At 40.1% G+C, this 26,195-nt stretch overlaps 1 protein-coding gene across 1 annotated transcript; it reads left to right on the forward strand.

Moving 5' to 3' along the window:
• The first annotated feature begins 798 nt into the window (after positions 1-798).
• Positions 799-25,292, forward strand: zgc:198371 (uncharacterized protein LOC497072 homolog). Its single transcript, XM_017708739.2, has 3 exons — positions 799-2,045; positions 15,774-15,961; positions 20,924-25,292. Exons 1-3 carry the CDS (start codon positions 1,555-1,557, stop codon positions 21,889-21,891), a joined length of 1,647 nt encoding a protein of 548 aa, XP_017564228.1. The 5' UTR covers positions 799-1,554; the 3' UTR covers positions 21,892-25,292.
• The last annotated feature ends 903 nt before the right edge of the window (positions 25,293-26,195 follow it).

The following is a 26,195-nucleotide window of genomic DNA, read 5'->3' on the forward strand; positions in this document are numbered from 1 at the left end:
GAACCCCTCCCCATTTTTACTCCTCAAAGACTTTTTCATGTTGCTGACCTGATGGCAGTCAACCACCAGGTGTTTTTTAAGCATTAAAAAACTTCACCAGTCTTTTGAGATCAGATTCAAAATGGGTGTATATTTTTCAAAAAAACAATAAAATTTCTCAGTTTCAAGATGTGATGTCATCTTTGTACGATTACCACTGAAATAAAGGATTTAAATGATTTACACATCACTGCATTTTGTTTTTACTTACATTTTGCACAGCATAGTTTTGGAACCTTCTAGCCTAATTCTGACATCCTCATTTCTGAGGAAATATTTGACTGAGCCATGGCATGCACTAACAAATGTGTGTGGGAAAGACCATATTTTGATGGTGAAGACTCAGGCTGCTGTTTTTTTGAGCAGGGTAGGGTCAGCCACACTCTCACCTCTGACCCTAATTATCACCGATGCCAAACTGATATACTTTTGCCAACAAAGACATTCAATGTTGGATCACTTTGCTCAGTAAATGGATGAATAACTAATTGCCGGTGTTATTTGTTTTACTGTGTTCTTTTATCTATTGTTAGAACTTAAATAAAGATCTGATGATATTTTCGTGTAGAAATTTACAAAACGATGATTTACCATGTGAAAATGATGAGATAGCATCTCAAAAGAATGACTGACTATATGAAAATGATGACAACATCTTAAAATAATGATTAAGCATTTCAAAATAAGGACTTATTAAACCAATTGCTTGTATGATGACATAGCAACTGACTCAGTAGAGAAAAACTAATAATTAGGCGCTGCATTTTTTTATTGTAAGTGGAATTTTCTTCCATACATAGCTGTATTTAATCAACACTAAGGCGATTAAGCAACCGATTAGCTTTAATAACCAGGGGGCGCCATTCCTCAAAACATACAAACAAAAAACAGCGGGACAAAGAGCGACGAACCTGTGCGTTTAGTACCTGCCAAAGCATCAATCACAGCCCCTCCCTCCTTTCTGTCTTGTCCTTTTCCATGCATCACCACTAACGCGTGGCTTTAGGACGGACTTTACGCGTCTTTTTGTCTTCTGATTGATCGCAATATGACAGACTTTGATCTCTAGTCACTGCATTAACTTTTCGAGAGCGCACCGGACAAAAGTCGGTCCAGACCACACTGTGTGGTCAGAAGCTCCAGCACTGCAGCAGATTCACGCTTGGGAAGCATCACAGAGAACAGCTGGCTGCCTAAGCCATTAGCTCGCTTGGCTTCAGTCCTCTAGCATAGCATAATAGGCTATAGTAAACCTGCAGGCACCTCCGCACCTTCGCCTCGTGGATAATGTGGATTCAGATGATGCTGGACCATTGCTGGCTCTCACAAGACCACTGACCGGACACAGGATGCTTAGCAAGGAATAATGACCCCCGCCCCCACTCCCCCCCTCCATCTCCGTACGCACAGACACACAACCCCCCCTCCACCCCTCTCCATCCTTCCATCCCCTCCCTTCCTTTCTCCCATCCCTCTTTTCTACTCTCATTTTTCCCCTGCCCCACTACAACAAACATGGCCGCGAAATCGGACGGAATCGCCGCCGTGTCCGTGCTGCCCGAGAGTCCGGCACCGAGCCCCGCGGTGAAGCGCTACTCTCTGCCGGACTGCTGCTGGACTCTCGCCGCCCTGCTCGTCTTCTTCTCGGACGGCGCCTCGGACCTGTGGCTGGCCGCCGACTACTACCTCAGGCGGGACTACTGGTGGTTCGCGCTCACGCTCGTCTTCATCGTCGTGCCCTCCGTGGTGGTACAGGCGCTCAGCTTCCGCTGGTTCGCATACGACTACGCCGAGGAGGATGGCGGCGGGGGCGGCGCAGCAGCGGCGGCGGCGGTGGTGGCCGCGGCCGGCGCAGAGAGCCACCTCCTTGGCGGAAAGGGCGCCGAGCAGCGCGGGGCTGGGGCTGCAGTCCGGAGCAGCGGTGGCGGAGGGAGGACGTGCTGCAGAGCCTGCGTGTGGCTCTTCCAGAGCCTAGTGCACATCCTGCAGCTGGCTCAGGTCTGGAGGTAGGAGAAGACAAAGTGCATGGGATTTTGTGCTTAATGTGCAAACAGTCTTAGTCTGATGACTTGCATTACCTTGAATGGAAATGAGGTGTGAAACTGTTCACTTTGAGGGCTGTTAAGGACCTTTTAGGATCTACTGCCTATATAATACATGATCTGGTGCTTCAGCACTCAGTGATGCGTTGATGTTGCATTAGCTTGAGCTGTAACTGTGATCTGCTAACTAGTTACTATGCATGGATGTTGCATTATATTTAGCTGTAGCTTACTGTAAGTTCAGTCTTAGGGATGTTGGGCTAAAGATTTGATGTAGATTCGTCAAAAGAGCAAATTCACCACACAGTTTGGATACGTTTTCATTCTTCTCCCGCTTGCTTTCCTGACAGCTTTCTCTCGTTGGTAAAAGAGAGGAACACCCACTTGAAAGCACATACTGGCACTCACAGCCACAGAGCAAGTACTTCAAAGGGCTGATGTTTCTGACATTGGGTTGGGTTGGGTTAACCTATCTGGCTCGCCCAGTTGCTTCAATCCTGTGCCTCTATCATAGTTTATCCTGACAAAGAAAGAGCAATAGAATGCGCAGTCTAGTATGTGTAATGCAAAAGCTTGTCATCTCTTCTTAATACAGTAATCAGCAGTCATTGCTTGAGTCCTGAAGACTCTCCTCTCCATTAGCATTGTCCAGCATTTCCTGTTGTCTCGTGCCAGTTCATCATCCTCTAGCCATGGAGCTTCCGGGCCCCTCCTACTCCTCCTCCTCCTCTTCCTCCTCTCACCAGCTTCTGGGTCAATAATCTCCCAGAGAGAATCGTCTACTCATCCACTCATTCAGGCTGTCAGCCAGGAATCGCCTTAAGCACACTCTAAAATCCCTTTGTCTTTTGAACAGTGCGAAAGACTCAGGCTTAGAGATTCCTGGCCTGAGATTCTTTCCTCACTTCTGTAAATGATTGCTGAGTTTTTCAAACAAGGCATGAAGAAAACAGAGTCTGTTTCAAGCATGCAACAGGAGCACACTATGGCACACCCACTCATGTACTCAAGACGCGAATGTGTCTCTCAGCAGTGCTGAAGTAGTGACAAAATTCTTCAGATGGCTTCTAGGTGGGTCAGGCTGTTTGGAGTGGTGTTCACATTTTTCTTTCGTCTAACATATGTAATAACTCCTCAGAGATAATGACATAGGTCAGTTCCTGCTTGTTTTCTGGATTTCATCTCATAATATGCTGACGATGTTCACCCCTGACCCATATAGCATAATGCCCTCTGAACTCTGTGGACCCCCCTCCCCCTCTCTTTTACTGTTTACATCATTGATATATCTCATCTCTATGCAGGAATTTTTGGTGATCTACAGTACTTACAAAGCACCATCCTTTGAGCAGCGGCACAGAAGAACCCAGTGGTTCCCTAAAGAAGTGCTTTTTCACAGTACCATGTATTCAAAGGTTCTTTACGGAGCAGAAAGTTGTTGTTCTATGGCTTCACTCCAAAGAACCTTTTCTGGCATGCTTATTTTTAAGAGTGCATGCTTGGAGTTATTTTTACTTCACAATTAAGACATCCTGTAGGACAAAACTTCTTCGTTATCTCATAATGCACACGGTATAACTTACAACTTACGGGATGGTTCCATTATGAGTAAGAGCGATGTAGAGTAATTGTGACTGACAGCATTGGCTGAAGGGCATAGCACTGGCCTTGTCAACCTGTAAGGGGTCTGACTGGTAGTGATGGGCTCAGGCTGCTATGTGTTTGGACTCTGTTGTTGACTGCCCTGCAGGGTGAAGAAGGGTTAATGATGTTTACTGCTGGTGATAGGCTAATATGGGTCTACCAGGCATGTCAGTCAAATTCAATCATCCCTCTGTCCTGTAAGACATATGGCTGCACAATGTATCATGTCTTAATCCGTATTGGCATTGCAGAGAGCTACAGTGTGGAAATGAGCTATCTAACCAATCATTTCATTTGTTCTTTGTGTGCTGTGAGTATCCCAGCCAACCTCAGACATTCCAACCTCAGACATTAGTTTCTGTGGGTCTTTTGTTCAGGCCTTTTTTGTGTTCTGACATACATTAAAATTTTTGTTCAAAATGATGCAGGCCAATGTTTAATCATGCCATTTCAAGGGTTCACTGGTAATGTTAACATTATACAAGGCATAATTCACTTGCAGTATGTAGCAGTGTGGCTATATTGCCTATATTTTGTAGCCAGTGCTCTTTTAAGGCACTCATGTTTCGTCATAGCATTGTACCTAAACATTAATATTAGGGATGTTTGATGATGTCAAAATCATATCAGCACTGGTAGGTAATCGTTCAAAGAAAAATCAGATAGTTGATTAAATTGGGTTGATATTTCAACTAAGTACTTGATGATGTGTTTACTGGACTGTGGACGAGTATAGTGTTTAGACAATGCTGAGTCACTGTGCTAGGGAGGACATTTCATTCAATTAATGGTTTAAATAATATTCACATTTGTAAGCCATTACTGGCCACCACACCAGATGTGTTGACTGGACTATATTAAACTAAGGGTATCAATCTGTTTATCTTTAAAATCAACTCACAAATGCTAATTGTCTGTTTTCACCTTGACTAACAATGGCTCCCTAGTGACATTGTGTTTCACTTTATACTTTTCAGCTCGAAAACGGTGAATTTATGAGTTAGTTATCTGCACTCTGTACTTTCTGCTGTGCGGCACGTCTTGTCCAGTGTGCGGTAGCCTGTAGTATTCTTTCTATGTTTCCTTCTTTGGACTAGGCAGAGTAAAACTTGACCAAAATGTAAGACACAGGCCCTACAATGCCCTTTAGAGGAGTATAGACATCAGACACCTCATGGATCTTAAATATGAGAATGTGTATTATAAGGGAGAAGCTAAATTGCTAATCAAAATCATAACTACTCGCCTTTTTAAACTTTAATATTTGGACATGAAGTAAAATACGGACTCCTCCGTACTACTGTATTACATGCTTGTTCTGAAATGAAGTTTACTGAATTTGTAACTCTTAACAATTATATGCTATATTTCTCTGTACTGCTAATCCAGGTCAATTTAATTTCAGTTTCTACATAAGTAAATAAAGCAAATAAAGTGTAATTAAATAAGTATAGAATTATATATGTACATATTAATAAATAAATAAATACATACATAGATACAGAAATTCTGATTCTGTGTATATTGGCCTCCACATCTGCACTGACAGACATGTACATGAAAAATGTTGGATATCAACTTCACCCCAGAAGTCCCATATCAGTGCATCATTAAAAAAGCATTATTTTTGGGATTAATTTTTTAAAGTTAGACTATTCTAGAAGAACTTGATTGCTTGATTATTAAAAACATGATTACAGTACTACACCAGACTAAGGAGTAGTATAGAATGTGCATCAATCTCATCTGACTGATACTTAATCCATTTAATACGGTCAGCATCGCTTCCAATACCAATCCAGTTTGTCACATCAGTGTATCGCTAGTGGATACGGATAGAGAAAGAAGGAAAGTGAGTGAGAGCAAGAGAATCGTCTAAGGAGGTCAATGGGTTGCTTCATTTAAAACTTTAGCCATGCTACATTTGACCTAGTCATTTTTTTTGTCCTAATGGACATCTATTGTTTGAGTAATTGCATCAGTGCCATATAAATATTTCTGACAAAAGACATTAACCCCCCCCCCCCCCCCCCCACACACACACACACACACACACATACACACATACACATATACACACTCACACAAAGGACTTAAACTTTACACCTCTGTTCTGCAGTGATCACCCCAGTCTCAGTTTCCTCTTTTGTCCTCCCTGTGATAAAGCTTCTTCCCACTGCTGCTGCAGCACGGCCCTCTGCTCTGGCACTCAGAATGAGACTTTGTTATAAAGCTGGCACACACAGCTCTCCCAGCACTCTGGCTTTGTTTGACTGGAATTATTGCTAATGCCATTAAAGCTGACACCGGCACTGGGCTCATCACAGCCCTGCATTAGAGGGATTACTGCTGTAGGTTTTATCTGCAGCGGTTAGCCCGAAATGGGAGATGGTTGCTACTTATATGAACAGGTGAGCAGGGGTCAATAAGGTAGCTATGAGAATAAGTTTGTCTTATGTTGGCTTGACATATTGTCACAAATATGTGAGGGAAACCTGTGACACAGATCGTTTGTTTAAACTCAATAAACACTTGATTGTGAAAAAAAATCTGGACTTCAGTGAGTAGGCCTGTCATAATTATTATATAATTGCCTATTCACAGTTATTTGAAATGATTGCAGTGATTCAGAGCTACACTATTTACATTTTACAGATTTAGAGACCTATGTGGTAGAAATGTGTGGTGAGGTAGCCATTGGCGTCTATGTAGAAGGAGTGTAAGAGTGAAACGTGTTGTATTGCAAGAGTCAATACAAGCCACTCATTTTAACATACACAGGTGTCGAACAATATCAACAGGCCAGAGGAAACAAAACATGTATGGTTTTCATAGAGCATAGCATCATCTTAATAACCACCTGGGATTCCATAGCAATGGCCTGGCAACACCTTAGCCACCACCTGGGATACCATAGCAACAGCCTAGATACATCTTGGCAGTCACTTTGAATAACATAGCAATGGCTTGACAGCGCCTTAGCAACCACCTGGGATAGCATAGCAACAGCCTAGCAACACCTTAGCCACCGCCTGGGATACCATAACAACAGCATAGTAACATCTTAGCAGTCACTTTGGATAACATAGCAATGGCCTGGCAACACCTTAGCAACCACCTGGGATACCATAGCCTAACAACACCTCAGCAACTACCTGGGATAACATAGCAACAGCCTAGCAACACTGAAGCAACCACCTGGAATAGCATGGCAACACCTTAGCAACAATCTCAGATTTCACAGCAGTGACAAAGTTAGCTCACAACATAGCAAATTACTTTGACTTTGAGCTGTACTGCACAGCATAGGGAGATATGGCAGTAAACTGAAAGTTTAAAAGACATAAACATTTCAATAAAAACATTTCCATTTTTGGCTTGTTAATGGAAATCATAGACAAAGTTAAGCTTTGTGTATTTACATTTAAAAACACTTAATATATTCTGTGCATATACCATGCAAAACATTGAGTAAATATATCCATTGAGTTGTTTTTATTGTATTTTAGTCTATAAAAATGCAGATTTCTAGTTGTGGTAAAGCTAAACATAATTTGTCTTCATGTGTAAATTTACAATAAATTACTGCCTTCTTATTCACATCACTTTTATTGCTGTTATTTAAAATTAAAGGACATCATTGTATTATTATTATGGTGAGTTTGCAGCACAAAACATCTACATCACAGTAATCTTGTTGTCCAGGTGACTCTGAAGTCACAATTGTTATCTTACTGTTTACATGGTTAGGTCAGTGTTGTACTGTACGTTTGCAGCAATATTGTTTTACAGTGTATGAATGAGAGGCAGCTTTATTGAACATATAACCATGTAATGTTTGTGACTTTTCGACAGAATAACTTCAGAGTAAGCCAGGAAAAAGGTTAAGGTTAAATCAACTTTCTCCTGGTCCACTGGATGCTTTGATAGATGGTTTTCAATCCCATCTTCCCTCCAGCATTGGCTGGGAACCATTTAGTTCCATTCGCAACTACTGAAAGAAGAAAAACAAGCTTCAGGTTGGAGTTGGAGTGAGAAATAATGACCATGTGTCTGCTGGCAATCGCTAAGGAGCCAGGTACCTGTCATAATAATTGACAAGCCAGGGGAAGACATGAAGATAACATCCTGAAGAGTTTCTTTTGTTCGAGCGATTATACACTCAGGCTCTCAAGTAGATGGTTATAGCTCAAAAATGTTTAGATTTAGGCATTTATGCTTACATTGCATCTACACAGCTCACGGGAATTGATAACTGAGGTCGCTAAAGTAAGTGGAGTGCACAAATCAGCTGCATTGCACGGGTAATTTGTGTTTTATGAAGCTGAATATTTAGCCTAGTCTTTTTAAATAAAGCAAGCTTTTAGCGAAATTTGTGGTTTGCAGCATACAAGCGTGTTTAGAACCAAATTTCGCTTTCAATAGGGACTATAAATAGATACACCACACAGAACACGCTCATTTCCAGTTTGGCTGCGATTCAGATGGACATTGTATTTATGTGTGTGGTGAGTATTTGTGTGGGAGTGTGAGAGGGAGGACGAAATGCACAAGAAATGTCTCATCTGCTGCGGTGCGATAATTTGGAGTCAGCAAAAGATTGATTCACCCCTGTGGATATCAAAGTTAAACTGGCCTGTGGGCGAACTATGCAAGCGATGCTCGCTATGTCTGCTGCAGCTGGGCCAGAAGCTTAAATCCTGTTTAAGACACATTCCAGGGAGAAGGATGCAGGCAAAATAAAATGCATTAATTCACAGGCCTGAGGATTAGCTGTGACAGGAGAATGAACCTAATAAGATTCAAGCTGTGGTTAATGTGTGTGAGGTAGGCAGGGGCAGGCTGCTGGCTGTGTGGGTGTCTGTGGGCTTTTGTTTGATCTCTAAACATTTGCATAGATAAATGAAGTTATGGCTTAAATGACAATCATTGATGGCTGCTGAAACATTGTGATGAAGCATGTGGTCTGTTATCCAGCTGCAGTGTTCTCCTTAAGGGTTAAAATGCCATTTCAGAAACTATATGCAGGCTCCGAGCTATTGATGACCTCTATTTGAATAGAATGTCAATATTTCATTGCTCCATTAACATGGAGTACGTTCATGTCATCTCGCCTTTTCACTGGTATTCTGTAATATATATTTGCATGTGCTCTTTTTCATTGTAACACAAGTGGACATGATAACATTTAAAACAAGTATACTAAAATGTGTGTAGTGCAGGAAGTAGGGCTGTGTGATACAGACAAAACGTTGTGATTACATTGCTACATATTGCAATACGCTTTTCAAACCAAGGTTAAACACACATAAGCAATCTGGTAAATCTTTTGGCCAAAATTAGGAATTTGTGGTTACAGTTGGTAAATTCAAACAAAATATGATTGATGCAATTGGTGTATGACCAAATGTATTGTATCGTATTGTTCAATAGGAGCCTGTCAATTCAATACAGAAAGGCACTGGATAATGCATTAAACACACTGGTGGAAATAAAGTACTCAGTTTCAAGCTCATTTTTTGTATTACACATGATAAAAATTAAGCAGTCAAGCCCATAATGAGGGCAGACCCTTATTCTCTAAAACCATCAGTACTTCTTTACCTCAAAATCAAGAGCAGGGAGGAAAAGCACACTCTTCACAAGCAAATATTAGCTCGGGGCTAATAAATTAGTCTTTGGTTAGCGCATTATTAGAAAATAAGCTTTTATAATGTTGAATACTATAATAAAATGAAAATGGAAACATGAATGTAGTAACATAAGGCAGATTTTCAGACACTTATTTTTGCTGTATCCAAAGATGCATTGTTTCAAAGCAAATAATGAATTTTGTGATTAGTTACATTCAGTATGTATTGATAAGAATTGACTTCTTTGTATACATATATGTAAATGTGTGAAAAGTCTACTGGTAGTTCGTTAGAGGGAAAAAAACACAAAAATTATCTCCAAGGTGTGACGTGGAGTGATGAGGCGGACGCACGTGCTGAGATAAGCGAGTTTTATTTTGGGCAAATCCAGGGTCATGGTCGATACAGTCCAGGTTCAGGTAGCCAACACAAAGAGCAGGAGGGACAGACATAACGAAACAAAACACCGAATTCCAAACAGCACAAACAATACAATACAATCAGCACACCAAACAGCATGTCAATCAAGCATACAAAGACCAACAATCGTGACGAGTGGCCACAAGGCGAGTGGCCATTCGCATGTGAAATGTGAGCTAAGTTGTTAACTGTTTTGCAAAACACACCATTTTTGCTGGGCCCAGAGAAGCTACTGTTGACTTATGTGTATGGTCCATAGGTTTATCTGTGTATTGTTCAGTATGTTATGTTTACTTTAGTCATAAAATAAAATTTTTATTAAAGTGAAGGGGCATTAGAATTGTAAGCTACTGTTAACTTAAAATAAATAGTTTTTCCTTAAAGGGTTTATTGAAAATCAGATATTTGGTAATATTATGTAACATATCTGTATATAAACTGCCAGACGTCCAGTGTATTCTTGTATGGTGGGGATGACAGTGAAGTTGCTCTTGATCTTGGCCTGCATTATTTTGCCCAAATGGATGTCTGTTGTATCACATCACCTTCACTTTTCAAATCACTCAGTAGCCAATAAAAAATATGATTGGTTAGAAAGCTAATTTGCATATTGTCTTCTTCAGTATCAGTACTGGAAAGGTTAATAGTTCAACAACAGTCAAGAAACAATATATTGTGCAGCCGTAGAAGAAAGTTTGTCGTGCCTCTAAGGCCACCAGTGTTAGCAAAGCAGTAGTGCACACAGGATCCACTATATGTACTGTATGTAGTGTAAGGTGGGTTATAGTTGTAACATACAATGGAACAGTTAAGTAAATACCTTTGATATTTTCCCTTTCATGTTGAAAGTTCAGGAGATGATGAGTGCACACTGTTCAGGAGACTTTTGACACCCTGTCAAGTCTTCATGTTGTGTCTGTCACACTCTTTAAGGTATTCTCATTTACTTGATCTTGGCTGTCAGACCGTTGTCTGGATGAAATCTGAAGAAGATTCAACATGGTACTACATTTTGATCAGTTCTGGATGAAATGATCCATAGAATTTGACACCTGTCGAGCATCCCTCCGCTGACTGAAATTCGCGAATGGCCGCGTTGGAGATCACAGCAGAACCCCAGGCGACAGAGGACTTAAGCAGAAGCCTGCTTGCTGTTTTAGGCTCAGTGTAATGTCCTTAATCCGTATGCAGTATCAACTATACTGAAGAGAAAAAAGGAAAGAGCAAAAAAGCACAATCTCATTTAATTAGCTCCTCACTTTAATGACTGTTATGTTTCATCCACGGCTCAGCTTGTTAAAGAAAGAAGCTGCCAACTGCTGTCGCTGACACATTGTGGGCTTTGTTTTATGAGTCAGCAGAGACAGGCATGTTAATCAGAGAGTACAGTAAATCACACTGTACTTAAGCCTAATATTGAAGTACAACTTGCATGACCTTTTGTAAATTTAAAGGGACCTTATCCTGCACTTTTTTCACTTATATCCACTTATCGTGTTTGTGTGGTTTTATGTACAAAAAACAAAATTCATTTTTTTATTACCATTTTCTAATGCTTTGTCATTTAGAAGTAAACAGACTGTTTGTTACTAGGCCTGTACTGTTGCTGTTAGAACAAAACCTTGTATCTCCAAACAGGCGCAACATTTTTCAAACTTGGCCAAAAAATGAAAAATCAAAACAGCAGCGATATGTAAAGGTCCTCTGTTCTAATTTGCTGACCTGATGATGATTCATTCAATAAAGCAGTCCAGGCTGAAACAGTCCTTATAACTTCAGTGTGAGTGAGTGGGCTAAACTGCATTACATTATAAATACACTGAATTGAAAATGGGCTGTTTCTGCTTATTGTCCATATGTGGACTGAAGTGGGGCAGGGAGTGAACAATATATTTCACAGTTTTTACACTAATTCTTGTTTCACAAGAGCAACGAAAACTTTGTTTTCCATTATATGAACGCTAATACCTACAGTAGCCTTGAGCACCAAATTCACAGAGCTTGTGTGCAGACAGCGTGAGACGAGCAAGAAAGTGAAAGAGAGAAAAAGTATGAGTAAGACAGACAGGCGGGAGGGAGGGAAAAGGCACTGACAGTCGCTCAGCAGTGCTTTCACCGCCCCCAAGCTCACCTGCTGTCCACACACCAGCACAGGGTCTCTTAGGCACCTTAGCAGGGGAGCTATTTGAAGCTGAATGAAGGCATTTAAGCCTTAGAAGTCAAGAGTGTCTGCTATTCTTTTGCTGTACTGTTCAAATATGATTACGTAATGGCCTATTAAGCCACATAGTAAGTCACAAACTGAGTTATATTTACATTGGTTTTACTGTAACAACAGCTACATGCTTTTATCACCAGCAGTAACTGGTTACTAAGGTTAATCAGCTTCTCTTCTCTTCTCTCCTCTTCTCTTCTCTTCTCTTCTCTTCTCTTCTCTTCTCTTCTCTTCTTTTCTCTTCTCTTTCCTTGTCTGTTATTTTTTCTTTACACGTCTTTTATTTTCTCTTGTCTTCTGTTAATTTGTCTTCTCTTCTTTCCACTTCTCTTGTCTATTCATTTTCTCTTTGCGGTTTTCTTCCCTTCTTCTCTTCTTTTCTCTTTTTGCTGGTCCTTTCTCCTCTTTTCTCTTCTCTTCTGTTCTTTTGTCTTCTCTGCTCTTCACTTCTCTTCTCTTTCCATATCTCCTATTTTCTCTTGTCCTCTATTATTTTCTCTTCTCTTCTCTTATTTCCACATCTCTTTTTCTCTTGACTTCTCTTCTCTTCTCTTTTTGCCATATCCCTTTTTTTCTTTTTTCCCTTTTTTTCCTTTTTTTCTGTTAATTTCTCTTCTCTTCTTGTTCTCTTTTTTGTTTTTTTTTCCCTCTGTATCCTATTTCATATATGAAAGGATCTATATAGCTCCTTATTCCCAAAGTCCTCCCTCTATTGGACCACAGTCCCCTATGTGTCCTCATTGATAGTGACGGTAAGGGCAGTTATGAGTGTGATAGTTGAGGTGTAATTTGAGAGACGAAAAGGCTTGATCGGGTATCGACCAAACTTTTGTACGCTGAAGGAACAGAGCCAGTCAATAGCGGAGGGCCTATTGGCTGGCCATGTTGTCTGAGTAATGGAGAAGCCTAATTGGTCGCGCTGATGATTGGCAAAGTGAGATGGTGCCCGATGGCAGCTGCAACCAAAAAATGAACTGCAGAGCAATTGGGTTAGTGAACTTGCTTCGACTGCCCAACAATACAATGGACAGAAATCAATAATCCCTGACAAACAGTGCAGATGCTCTTGATCGGAGAGGCTGAGTAGAAAGATCTTCTCCACAGGAGCCATGTGCAATCCTCTGTGCAAAATAGAGGGCTGCCATATTATTGTCTCCAAATGCTTTTTGTTAAGTAAAGCAATAATGGGCCAAGCACGTCGGCCATAATGCTTGTCAGTTGTCACCATGGAGACTGTTGTTTTTGCCCGCTGTTAGTGGCTGTGTATGTAATGATCAGCTCCATACCCTGCACTAAGATGCTGTCCTCCCACTCTGTTGGTTCTCGTGTCCCAGTTGAGTGGTCTACTCAACTAAAATATTTTTCAAATAACCTGAGATTGGCATGGGTAATGCTTCGTTTTATCTGATAACAACCTGAATTCCAGAGGCATGAAAAAATTAGCCCTCGAAGGAGAGAGAAGGAGGTTTTTAGAGGCTCCACTGCTTTAGCAAGAACTTTCTTTTGCTCCAAACAAAAAGGGAAATTAGCGTCACTTGTCAAATGTGAGGTATTCATGCTGTCAGCTCTGGCACAGTGGCTGAGCACTGCTTGATTGTCTTTTGAGGAGCTGCCTTTTCACTCGTGTTCATCACGCAGGAAGCCAAGAGGAGGACGCCAAGCAATTTTATGGAAATCATCAACCGGAGGTGAATCATCGTGCCAATCTCCTGGCTTCCAGCCGGCACTCTTATTACACTTATTTTCTGTCAGAGAAGCTGACACATCATTGCACTTGCCTGCCGAGAGAGAAAATTTGAACTCAAGTGCATGAATGTTGAAAATGTCAGTGTAGTGAGGTCAATTTTATCCCAGTTTGGACTGTGGTGAGGTATTTCTGTACACCTTCCTAGACATTATCAACAAATCATTGTACCATTTAAAAGTTCACAATCACTTGTCATATTTAGAATGACTTTTTATTTTGCATATACTGCATACATTGTGGATTTAAATCTTATAAACTCTCTAAAAGTATTTTAAGATAAATAATAAATAATAAACTGTAATTATCTGTTAACAGTAATATAGGTAGTTGTGCTAGCTATGGGCAATAAATCAACCTTGAATTCTGATTTGGTCGCTAGTTTAGACATCTTAGCAGCTGTCACCTCACAGCAAAAAGGGTCTGGGTTCAATTCCCCAGCCAGGCGACCAGGGTCCTTTCTGTGTGGAGTTTGTATGTTCTCCCTGTGTCTGCATGGGTTTCCTCTCACAGTCCAAAGACATGTTACTAGACCAATTGGAGACACTAAATTGCCCCTAGGTGTGAGTGTGTCTGACCTATGATGGACTGGCGACCTGTCCAGTGTGTTTCCTGCCTTCTGCCCAGTGAGCGCTGGGATAGGCTCCAGAACCCACCGTGACCCAGTGGGTGAACCACAGCTGTTCTGAGGTCACCTGGGAACCAATTGTATCACTGCTACATTGTGTAGTGATGGGCTTTTCTGCACTAGTAGGTTATGGCTGGGATGCTGCTTTCCAAAAGAAACCTCAGGGTTATAAAATGTTTTGAAACTGCGGCGGTCTGGATCCCGGTGTCCTTCTGCTAGTTATGGCCATGATTAAGGTCAAGACCTGTTATATTTCAGCCAAGAACACCACCATATCCACTTGTTCTTGCATCAGATTCAAGCACTGAACATAGTGTGCCCTTTAGTTACACAGTCTGCCATTTAGTTATGGTTGTGTCGTCATGCGCACAACATGTGGGTGTTGAGTTGTTTGGTCTAACTCATCTAGAGACAATTCACTTAGTTTGAAAAAAATCTTGCCATTTGAAAAGTGCACGGATTGGAATTATGAAAGTGATTTATCTTGAACCAGATATTTTGTTTTGATCGTAAAAAAAAGGTTTAGGGTTTTGTACAGTAGTTTATATTGTGCTGCATCTGAGGCTCAAATAAGTCCTGTCTGTGTAGCATACTATTATAGAGATCACTTAGGAGTGAGGGATGCATCATCATTAAAAGTGCTGAAACTGGGGCGGCCTGTCCTCCCCTTGGCCTGCGTGCTCTGGTATCCAAATAACCTAATGTGAGAAGACATTAGTGTGTGTTGTAAGACGTGCCTGAAGCCCCGATGGGGCCGCTGAGGACAAAATGTACATGATAGGTTAGAGCACACTCGAGTTCACTGGCATTCTGCCTAAGCAAGGTGTACTGATTATTCCAGGTGGTTGCAGCCACAGAAGAGGTTCCTTAGCCATAGGACGGCCTGCTCTCTGTAGGCTAGCAATCATCAGAACGATGCCTTCCGTAGCCTTCAAAGGCTATAGGACTTACCTGATCTAAAATATAAATGCTGCATTTGCAATTATGAAAAGGGCTGTCATTATCAATTATATCAATAAGCGAGTAATGTAGTGATTATTTTAATGATGCCAGCTCCCTTTTAGATTGTCTAAAATTTCTTGATGAATGAGCCAGTTGAAATAGTCCAGAATATTTTTATAATAATGTCTGTTTAAGGTTAAAATTTTTTTTCTTCTTCAATGAATTTAGCATTTTCAGGTACGTGATTTAGTTCATAGAAATGATATGCAAGTTTCCAGCTAATCACTGCTGATTCATTGCTGGTTGTTCTTTTTTTTAATTAAGCTTAATTGATCAACGCTGACAGCCCTGATTGATTTACTGACAACCATCTGATTCTAAAGCATCTCAGAATTTACTGTTTCTCGCTCTAATCTTCTAACTACTTCCTTCTGCATTTGTTCCCCGGCTTCTTGGGGTGACTCAGGTATGTCCATGCCCTCTATCTGGGGGTGCAGAGCCGATGGCGAGGGGACCATTCGTACTGGCGCATGATGTTTGAAAGTGCAGACATCAGCATGCTGCGGCTTCTGGAAACCTTCCTGAAGAGCGCTCCTCAACTTGTCCTGCAGCTCAGCATCATCGTCCAGACCAGCCAAGTACTCCCTTTACAAGGTCAGTTACTATAACTGTACATTTACAAAAGGGGTGTAAAAATCCAATATCATTATCAGGCCAGTATAATCAGAAAATTATGGATCTGGTATCGGAAGGAAAAATAAATAAATCCTAAGTAGTAATTTTTTTGTTAAAATTTAAATAAACTAGCATTACTAATACAGGAGAAAAAAACATACAGAAATATGGTGTCTGTGCGCTGTTGTGTGTCTCCCTGTAAGGCCTGAAATAATCATTTACAAGTCAGAGATTCTGGGTCAGATTTCACAGAAGTTTTTTGGGACACACACACACAGACTCAAAAAGAAGGTCTCTGTGTTTATGACTCAAATGCAAAATCAACATTATACCCATAAAGATATGATGACACGTCCTTCATCAAGTTTCGACTAAGTTCTCTTTGAAGGCTTTTTTAACGCACTTGCAGTCATTAGAAACACATTTCCACCAGAGGGGTCTCCAAATCCGAGATTATAAATAAAATTATGAGTATTAGTATCAGCAGTTGTGCAAGGTTTTATTATTGGGAAAGAAAAGGTAGCTTAAGTGAATTCATTGATCGTGAAGTGTGGAGCTTAACATTACAATTCAACTGCATTTTTCAAATGTTATAAGTATAGTTAATTATACTAATATACTAATATTCAATAAAGTGTGCACTCATGTTTTTAGGCTATTTTCAAAAGTAAAATGTATTAGTTATTAGTTTTTATATTACACTACAGAGTAATTAGGTGGTGAAATTTGAGATTTTGTGATGCATTGATTTCTTGAATCATTATGGTGTTCGCAGCAACCGTGTATCTACTGTGAAGAAATGTTTTGCATGATGGCCTGAAAGCCACAAGTTCACTGTAGAAGTGTAGAACTGTATTACTATCTCTGATAAATGTGAATAGTAAAATAGAGTTTTGTCAATATGTGAGAAAAAATACATGGGAAACCTCTTCTTATTGATCATGTGTCAATGAGTGAGATTTATAGCATGCAGGTTTTCAGTTCTGTTCAGCGTTGCCAGTCACAGATTGCTCAGTCTGTCTGGCTGCATGCTCCTTAGTGTGATTGCTAGATTGTATCTGGTTAGTATTCATTGCCACAGTGGGACTCATTTAGAAACTTAGCCTCACTTAGCATTCATTAATGAACAGATCCGCCATGAGTTACACAGCATGGCACTATGCAGCGGTTCATTTTCAGTCCAACTGCAAATTAGCTGGAATGAGAAATCAGCAACTGATTATAGAGCACAGGGTATATGGGTTATATGGCCTCAAGAGTGAGTAGCCTGCTTAACGCTGACCTTTTTGCTGTCTTAAAAGACTAGATAGATGTTTGGTGCCAATATTACATTTCAGTGTACTGAAGTGGGATCAGGTCATGTTATTAAACAGAATTAAATATGATAGGGAAAAACTGATCTCTGATTTGATCCCAATTTTCATTCATCATTCAGATATACACAGATTCTTTAAAAAATAAGTCATTGCTGTTGTCTGATTAAGAAAATCTATGCATATATGGGTTTGGTTCGAGCCTTTCTGTATTCCTGTGTTCAGTAAGAGGGGTTTCCAGTAAAGTTTAGAAGCAGAGATGGCATATCAGCATCGCTGGATATCTGTATCAGACCAGTACCTGCAGAAAATAACAAATCTACCCTGAAATAGCACAGATTCATATTTTGTAGTCATGTTGTTAGCTGTGCATTCCTCCTTCATATAATGTATATAGGGTAATAATTGTGTTATTGTCATTGTTAATTACACAATAGTTAGTTGTACGACAGTCTGATTGGTTGAAAAGCGTTCTACTCATGCTGTTTGTAATTAAAGCTATGCTTTCTCTTTTTTTGACACAAGAAAAAAAGACATGCTGAAAGATGGTTTGTGTGTGTTTATGCAAGTCACTCTGTAAAGAAAATACTGGAATGGAAATCAAAGGTTAAAAAAGAATGATTCTGATCCATTCCTGTAACATAGCTATCCTGCAATAGCACAAACTTGCATTTTGTGACGTTGTTAGCTGTGTATTTCTTCTTAATATGATGTATATAAAATAATAAGTGTACTGTTATACAGTGGGGCAAAAAGTATTTAGTCAGCCACTGATTTTACGAGTTCTCCTACATAGAAAGATGAGAGAGGTCTGTAATTTTCATCATAGGTACACTTCAACTATGAGAGACAAAATGAGAAAAAAAATCCAGGGCTTCTTTGCTGTATTTTTTCCTTTATTTTGCAGAACTGTTGTACAAAGCAACAGGACACTTGAGTTTGTGTTTTATCATGAATAACTGTGCGTACACCCTGGGTCCAAACCACAGCCATGATATTATTTGTGATAGCACTCTTCCTTTTTATGTTCTATTGTTTAAGTAACCTTTTCAAGGATATTTAATTGTGTTCTGTGATGCTAAGATTCCACTCACCCCATATATTAACTAATTAAAACTGTGCTATATGAGGTTTTGTTTGTTCAAATTTGTTGAAGTAGCTTTACAGAGTCAGGAGAAAAAAATACCAAAGCATGGTGTGTGTAGGCTGCAAGTCACCCTGTATAGCTTGAAATAATAATTAAAAAGTCACATTAATTGGAAAGTCATTGGGTCAGATTTTGTTGAGTTTTTTGGACCACATCATATCTATTTATGCATTAACATTACAAGCACAGACTCAAAAAGAAGGTCCAGCTCCATAGTTCGGGTTTTAAATGCAAACTCAACATTATACTGATGACCATAAAATAGTAGTAATAATAGTAATAGTAGATAATTCACCCCCTTGGTAGACATGCCATTCACCAAGCTTTTTGTTTCATTGAGGTTTCGGGGTTATTGTCGAATTCTATTTCAGTGCAGTTGAAAACATCGGATTCCTCTGCTTGGGGAAGGAGTCCAAAGCACAGCCCATGCTTCAAAATATTCTTCTGCATGTTGAATGCAATTACACCTTTTCACATGAGAGGTCTCCAAATCCCCAAATCTTACAAGATTTAGCTTTAAGGTGAATTAAAATGATGCTAATACTGGACATGATCTGATGATTCCAGTGAAATACTGTGCTGTTTTGCTTTGGCATTAGTCCTGTCATGTAACCCTAACTACACATTCAGCAGGTGAGTTTGATGTCAAACAGAAAACTGTGAAACAGAGGAATCCCCAGAGGTGGAGAGATCCATTGTGCAGTCTGATGCCTTTCCTTCTGTTTATATTGGCAAGAAACTTTGAGAGTTTATGTATTCATTTGGCATGAATCAGGTTTCATTCAGCAAAGCATTTAGACAGCAGATCCACAAACACATCTCTGTAAGTGAGCTACACACATAATAAATGCTTACAGCTGTTGCCCTGATATGAGAGCATACATCTTATATTTTATTTTAAGTTAGCAGTGCAGCTCTGTTGACGCTTCTTGCACTGTGAAGATTACTCAGTGACATGTTGCACTGAGAATGTAATGAGAGTGATGCTGCACTCAGGGCTAATTCAGAAATTCAAAGCGGTTGAAGGGAGCTGTAGAGTTGACTGATGCTCGTGTCTGGGGCATTCATTAGCAAAGTCCCTTAGTTCTGCTTCTCTTCACCAAATGGGTGAGCTGATGAGCTGCCAGATAGTGATCAAATATTTATGACAGCTCTCCACAGCACTCAAACACAGCCTCTCTTATTTTTCTATGGGTGCGTGTGTTTTATACTTAATATTGATTGCTTCCTCTCATTCGATTAAGCGTAGGTCATTACTGACACTAACCAGTAGTCACAAGAACAAATCCATATTCTGCTGTCCATAGACACAAATTTTTATTTCTGACATTTATTACTGTGTACTGATGTGTGATGGTAAAATGAGTTTTTCCAGAGAGTTTCATTGGTTATCAGTGATCACTGGTGCTGCTGCTTCATACTGCCTCTCTATAATGCATTTATTAAACCAATATTCCAGCACTTTTCATCTAGTCTCCATCTGCTGCATCTGTAGCAAACACTCAATTACTATGGACAATGATTTTTAAGCACATTTCCAATAGAAACCAATGGCCATTTACTGAATTCTGCTGGTTTCTGCCCAACACATATTTTTATAGCACACCTTCATGTTTTCCAGGGGAATTTGTGGTAAAACAGTATTGGCAGGAAGTCCGAGACCACCGTTCATTTAGTAATTTACACTCAGATGGCCATTAAGTATAAGTTAATTATTTTCAGCATCAGCAAAAAAGCAGTAAACACATTTAACAGAAAATTATACAGAAGCCTCAAGAACTAAATATGATGACAGTTTTGTCAGTATTTAGTCCACCCTTTATTACAGCTTCTATATTTTCAGGAGGCTTGCTTTCAGTTTTTTAAGGAAATCTGCAGGGATACACTCCCCCACTTCCCTGTATCTTTTAATAATTTTTTGAACTCTATGTTTGGAAACTCCTTCCTTTTTACTTTTTTTTACCCCTCCTTATGAAGTGGATTGTCTTATTCTGATCTGTTCATAAATATCTCCTGAAAAATGAGTAACTTTTTCTTAATGACCATTTTGGCTAGAAATTGAATAAATGAATTATGGTCTCTGACTTTTGCATACTACTGTGTATTACCAGCATAGTGTTAAGGGCGGGGTTTTGAAAGGCTTTGCCTGAAGGACAAAGGGAAATCTTAACAGGGAAAGTAACTGAATAATTGTTACTGTGCTGCTCCAGTGTTTGATAATTGTGCTAAACCTTCTAAGAACAGCTTTGGTAAGACATTCTCTCAAGTCAGTTCCTTCCTAGTATCTGTATTAGTAGACTCTTGGCGTAGATTTAAATGCGTTATATAGACACATACATTAATCATTTCATCAAAGAATTCAGTCACTGCTGTTGGAATTATCACTGTTGTCCATGGTAATTGACTAGGCTGAAAACACTTTAATATTTCTTTAAAACACCTCAAGCCTCAGTCCTTCCTTATGTCCTGCCCTCTTTCCAGGCCTCTCTGCTTCTGCCTCCTTGGTGTCTCTGGCCTGGATGGTGGCGTCCTACCAGAAGGCTCTACGGGACTCCCGCGACGACAAGCTGCCAATGTCTTATAAAGCAGTAGTGGTCCAGATGTTGTGGCACCTGTTCACGGTGGGGGCACGTACCATGGCCTTCGCACTGTTCGTCTCCATCTTCCAGCTTTACTTCGGCATCTTCATTGTGGCTCACTGGTGCGCTATGACCTTCTGGATCATCCAGGGTGAGACAGACTTCTGCATGTCCAAGTGGGAGGAGATCATCTACAACATGATGGTGGGCATTGTGTACGTGTTCTGCTGGTTCAGCGTGCGCGAGGGGCCCACACGGTGCCGGCTGCTGCTGTATAGCCTCATAGTGCTGGCGGAGAACGTGGCCCTCACTGCAGCTTGGTATCTTTACCGAGGGCCGCGGACCTCCGACTTCTACGCTGTGGTGGTGGTGTGCGTGGTGGCTTGCAGCTACGCTCTGGGCACATTCTTCATGTTTGTGTATTACTGTCTGCTGCACCCGGATGGCCCCGTATCGGCTGGCAACTTGGGATGTTGTTTGGAGGAGGCCAGGGCTGTTTCAGAGCCTTGTCCTTCATCAGCAGTCTCCGTCCCTCCTCCAGACGTGGTCAGCAGCCCCCCTAGGACGTTGCAGAGGACTAAAGGAGGAGCAGAGCAGGAAGCAGGAGGGGAGGGTGCTGATGTGTTTCAAGTGCGCCCTCCTGCTGGTTTAAGGACCCCTGCACCCCGCCTCACCCCAAAGACAGAGGGTCCTGTCATTCGCATTGACCTGCCTAGGAAGCAGTACCCTGCCTGGGATGCTCACTTCATTGACCGCAGGCTGCGCAAGACCATCTTAGTCCTAGAAGCTGCGTCCCCGGTCACCCCCAGGATCCAGTACCGCTGCCTAGGCACACCTAAGGAGGTGATGGAGTACGAGACAACGGTGTGAACCCACCAGATACTTTTCCTCAAGTTTGGCCGCCTGCCAAACTCTCATACTCCAAATGCAAGGTCCAGCCACGACAGCGTGCGGAGCGAGGCCCTCCTGGCTTAATTTGGCAGAGCTGACGCTGGCCTAAGGCAGGGAGAGAAAAAGAGACAGAACAAGCAGTGCTAGCCAAGTCTCTGAATGGCATGACCTCTTTCTTTGATCCGTTCCATCTGTAGAAGTATCTGTTATAGTGTTCTGAGTGCTCTTTGGTGGTGACACCCACCATTGAATTATCGCAGGTCACTGGATCAGAGGACGAAGTGGTCAAAAGTCAGATTACAGGTAATTTCAAGCAAGTCCTGCCGATATATAGAGAAGAAAGGTAACAAAGATAAGAGGACACTACAAGGGATATGGTATATGTATGCGGTACAGTATGTTTGCAATGATGGTGCTTTAAAATGTCTTCATAAAGAAAGCAACTTTACTTGGATGTTAATAAGCCCTTATGGCAGTTATTTGCCTGATGCTGAGCTCCAGTTGGTAGTTATTTATGGAGTCTGAGATGTCATAGCTTTTAGGTAAGGTACAGTGTATGAATAGTTTCATTCAAGGCCTTAATCAGCCCATGTAGGAAAGTCATGCAGCATTTAGAAAAAAAGGACCAGGCCGGAAAAAACAAACAAACAAGAAATAACACAAAAAAACTGAATTTTGTCTCAAGGATAGACAATACTTATCTGACTGACCCAAGACATTCCTTTAAAATGAAAGTGATTACAAGGGTACTTCTGCAGTCTTTCACAGATGATGTCTAAAAGATAACAGGGCTCAGATGTTTAAAGTTCTAGCTGGTCTTTAGTGCATCTGCGATGATACTTCAGTGTATGTTTACATGTTTATAAGTAATCCTCTTTTTTATGATTAAGAACAAAGTTCAGATCATGGTTCCATGGTCATGAAGATTGGATCAACCTGTGCAATAAAAACAGAAATGCTTGGATTGTAAATCTCCAATTTGAAGTGTTTTTAGTCACCATCATACAGTATTGTGCAAAAGTCTTATGCCATCTGAGAAAATGATAGGGAAAGTCCATTTATCTGGACAGTCAGTGCTTATTTGTTTGAAAAAACAATAGTATTAAATACAAACTGACAACTTTTTTTAAAAATCATACAATTGTGATTTTAAAGTACTGTGCAGAAGTTAGAGACCACCCTTCATTTATTTAAGTTCCATTTAAAATAGCCATTAAGTACAAGTTATTCATTTTACAGTGTTACAAAAACAATTATACAGAAGCCTCAACCACTAAATATATCAGTTTTGCGTCCACTGCTTGGCTTAATTACATCTTCCATTCTTTCCAAATTGCTTTCAGTTCTTTGGTGACAATTTTGGTAGTCCACCAGGTCATGCATCACTTTAGGGGTCCAATTTTATCTGCATCTTTTGATATTTTTGTAAATCTAGTTTTGGAAATTCTTTTTTTTTTACTTTGACTTTTCTTTGCAGGTGCATTGATGTACGTGTAATTACCTGACAAATATCTCCTGAGAAATGGATAACTTGTACTTCAGTTCAATAAATGTAATAAATAAAGGGTGCACATTTCCAAAGCTCTCCTTGAAGAAACTCAAAATTTACAGTTATCATCTAATACTTAGTTTAGCTAATCAAAAAACGTGAGTCTCTTTTGAAAACAAGAATGTCTTGTGAACTTTTAATGCATTTAGGTCATTGTTGTAATGTTTGATAGTGTTGGTAAGCATAAGCACACTGAGATAAATCATTTTAAACAGTAAACTAATGAGACTTTTGTTACAGTACTGTATCTATACATTTTTCTGTATCATTTCACTGGTTAGATACATTGCATACAGTGCCCTGAAATGGACTGTGCACCTCTCCACATTTGTGGTACATAACATTGTGCCTCATTCACCAGTATTTTAATTTGATTACATTTTATTTCTTCTTGAGAAAAGTGCTAAGAAGAAGTCTACATCGGATTCATGACATGTTCTTATTGTTTGCACCTTTGCCAATGCCAAAATAAGAGAAGTGGATTTTAAGAAGACATTTCTTCTTAAGAATGGTTGGTGAATGAGGCCCATTTTCCTTTACATGCCACCTCTAAATGGATTGCCTTTCACCTCTCTGTGTGACACCAACACACACAATCCACTCAATGACAACTGTATCTCAAGTTCCTTCTGTAAGTATATAAGTGATGTATTCAAGCTCTTTCTTGTAAAGATGAAACAAACAGAAAAATTTGATGATAAACAATCAAAAGAGATTTAGGAGATGGTACATAAAATGCACAGCAAGGCTGATGAGCTATTGGCTAGAAAGACCACTCATGACTCTATGGAGCTTAAAAGAAGGTTTCACTGAAAGTTCAAATTTATGCAGTCCCTCTCCCTTATCCCAAACATCAAACTACCAAGATTTTTTTTTAAGTTTGCTTTTTTAGTTTTTCACAGGAGCTAGGAGGCGAGTACCATAGAAGTTTGAGGACTTCTGTTATTCTAGATTTTGCGTCTTTAGCTGTGGAACTTTAAGGCTAATGTAGCTTACAAACACCAGAAGTCAATAGTCACCCAAATCTTTTTTGTTTATACACCCCCAAAAAAATCTAGGCCTTGGCTAAGGTTGTGCCAACTTGCCAGTGTAGTTTAAAGCACAGTATGACTCACTGTGAGCTAAAAAACATTAACAAAACTTCACTGTACACACAGCTTACTTTTGTTAATGTTTGTAGTTCTCAATGAGTCATGCTGTGTCCTAAACTACAGTGACATATCTGTGTGACTTTATTTAAGAGCTTGATGCAGTTTGAGTGAGATTTAGTGTGTATTTACTGACAGGATTTGGGTGACTACTGACTTCTAGTATTCTTTTGCAACATTAGCCTTATATCTTCCGTTCTAATTTATTGAAAGAACAGTTCAGACAGCAAACATGTCTTGGTCAGTTGGCTATGTTTGAGGTCAGGGGGAAATCTGGATAACTTACTTTGTTCACTAAACCACTCCTTTAAGACTGAAATGTTATTGGGTCAGTGCAGTATTTTGTAGTAATATGGCTTTTGTGGCGCTGGAAAAATTGGTGCATCCATAGACACAGAAACGTACTGTTTCACTTCAGCATTATCTTTACACGCACTGTCTCAGTACTGTGTTACCATGTTGGTGCTAGCTGTAACACATCAGCACAGCCTACTGTATGCTGTACTAGATCAATTGAGACCATACTGGTACACTGGTTTATGCTGGATTTTACTTCAGACACATTAGCTAGACGTAAAGCCTTACACTGCTCATGTCAGACTGTGACTACTGTACAAAAAAAATCAGCCATGTGTGTGTGTTATTTGGAAAATAAAAACAGTGTGTTTACTGGCCTGACCAAAGCAGCACCCTGGAGAGTGTCTTCTGTTTCCTCATGATGAAGTCAGGGGAAAATTGATCTGAGAAATGCAACGTGGACCTTCTGCTTCTTTGCAAATGGGTTTAAGTCAGAGGCTTATACTGCGCTCGTGTGGAAGTAAACTGCATAGCACCTCATATACCAGACCAGTCGGGTCAAAACAGCAGTCGTCACCACTGTAACTACCATTTTTGAGATTTGTGTTTTTCGAAAGAATTCAATATTGTTATAAAAACTTTATATTTACGGAAAACAACTCATTTTGTCAACTGCATGTAAATTGACATCCTTTTGTTATTTTGAGAATATAAATACAAAAAAGAAAGATTAAGATATGGAGGGCAATGTTAATGGGGAATTCCACCCATTTTTCAAAATTTCTGAATAATTCAGTCCTTAAAATATAAACCGAGTTATCCAGAGTGGTTTGCTGTGAAGTGGTTCACTGCAGGGAAACTTATAGTCTGTGATTTCTTTACAGTGGTGGTGATAGGAACCAGGGGTCATGATGTCTACAACACAAATATAGCCTTTTTATTTACTGTCCACACCCACCAGAGAACCTGCACATGCCTTTAGAGTGTTCACATGTAAATTTGGCGATGATAAATTAGTGGTAGATCTGAAAAAAGAATTTTTCTTTCTGTTTTCTAAAATAAACAGTTTTAAATGCATTTTAAGCTGAACCTTTATCACGTAAAACAGTATCACATATTAGACAGCATATACAGTATCTAAGCACTTAATGTAATAACTTTCTGTGAGGGAGCTTTTAGAAATATAAAAGTCCTCAGATGTCTGGTTCCTGTCACCACCAGTGTGAACAATTCTGACTCTGCATGTTGCTCTAAAATGGAGCATTTCACTCTAGACCACTCTGACTTTG

The sequence above is a fragment of the Pygocentrus nattereri genome, chromosome 9 (assembly GCF_015220715.1).
Source record: "Pygocentrus nattereri isolate fPygNat1 chromosome 9, fPygNat1.pri, whole genome shotgun sequence".
NCBI classification, from domain to species: Eukaryota; Metazoa; Chordata; class Actinopteri; order Characiformes; family Serrasalmidae; genus Pygocentrus; species Pygocentrus nattereri.

What these genes read in the sequence shown, in the direction of transcription:
- zgc:198371 (XM_017708739.2), top strand. Translation starts at nt 1,555, where the DNA reads ATGGCCGCGAAATCGGACGGAATCGCCGCCGTGTCCGTGCTGCCCGAG. An exon ending in CAGCTGGCTCAGGTCTGGAG is followed by an intron (nt 2,046 to 15,773) that starts GTAGGAGAAGAC and finishes GGGGTGACTCAG; the next exon opens with GTATGTCCATGCCCTCTATC. An exon ending in CCAAGTACTCCCTTTACAAG is followed by an intron (nt 15,962 to 20,923) that starts GTCAGTTACTAT and finishes CCCTCTTTCCAG; the next exon opens with GCCTCTCTGCTTCTGCCTCC.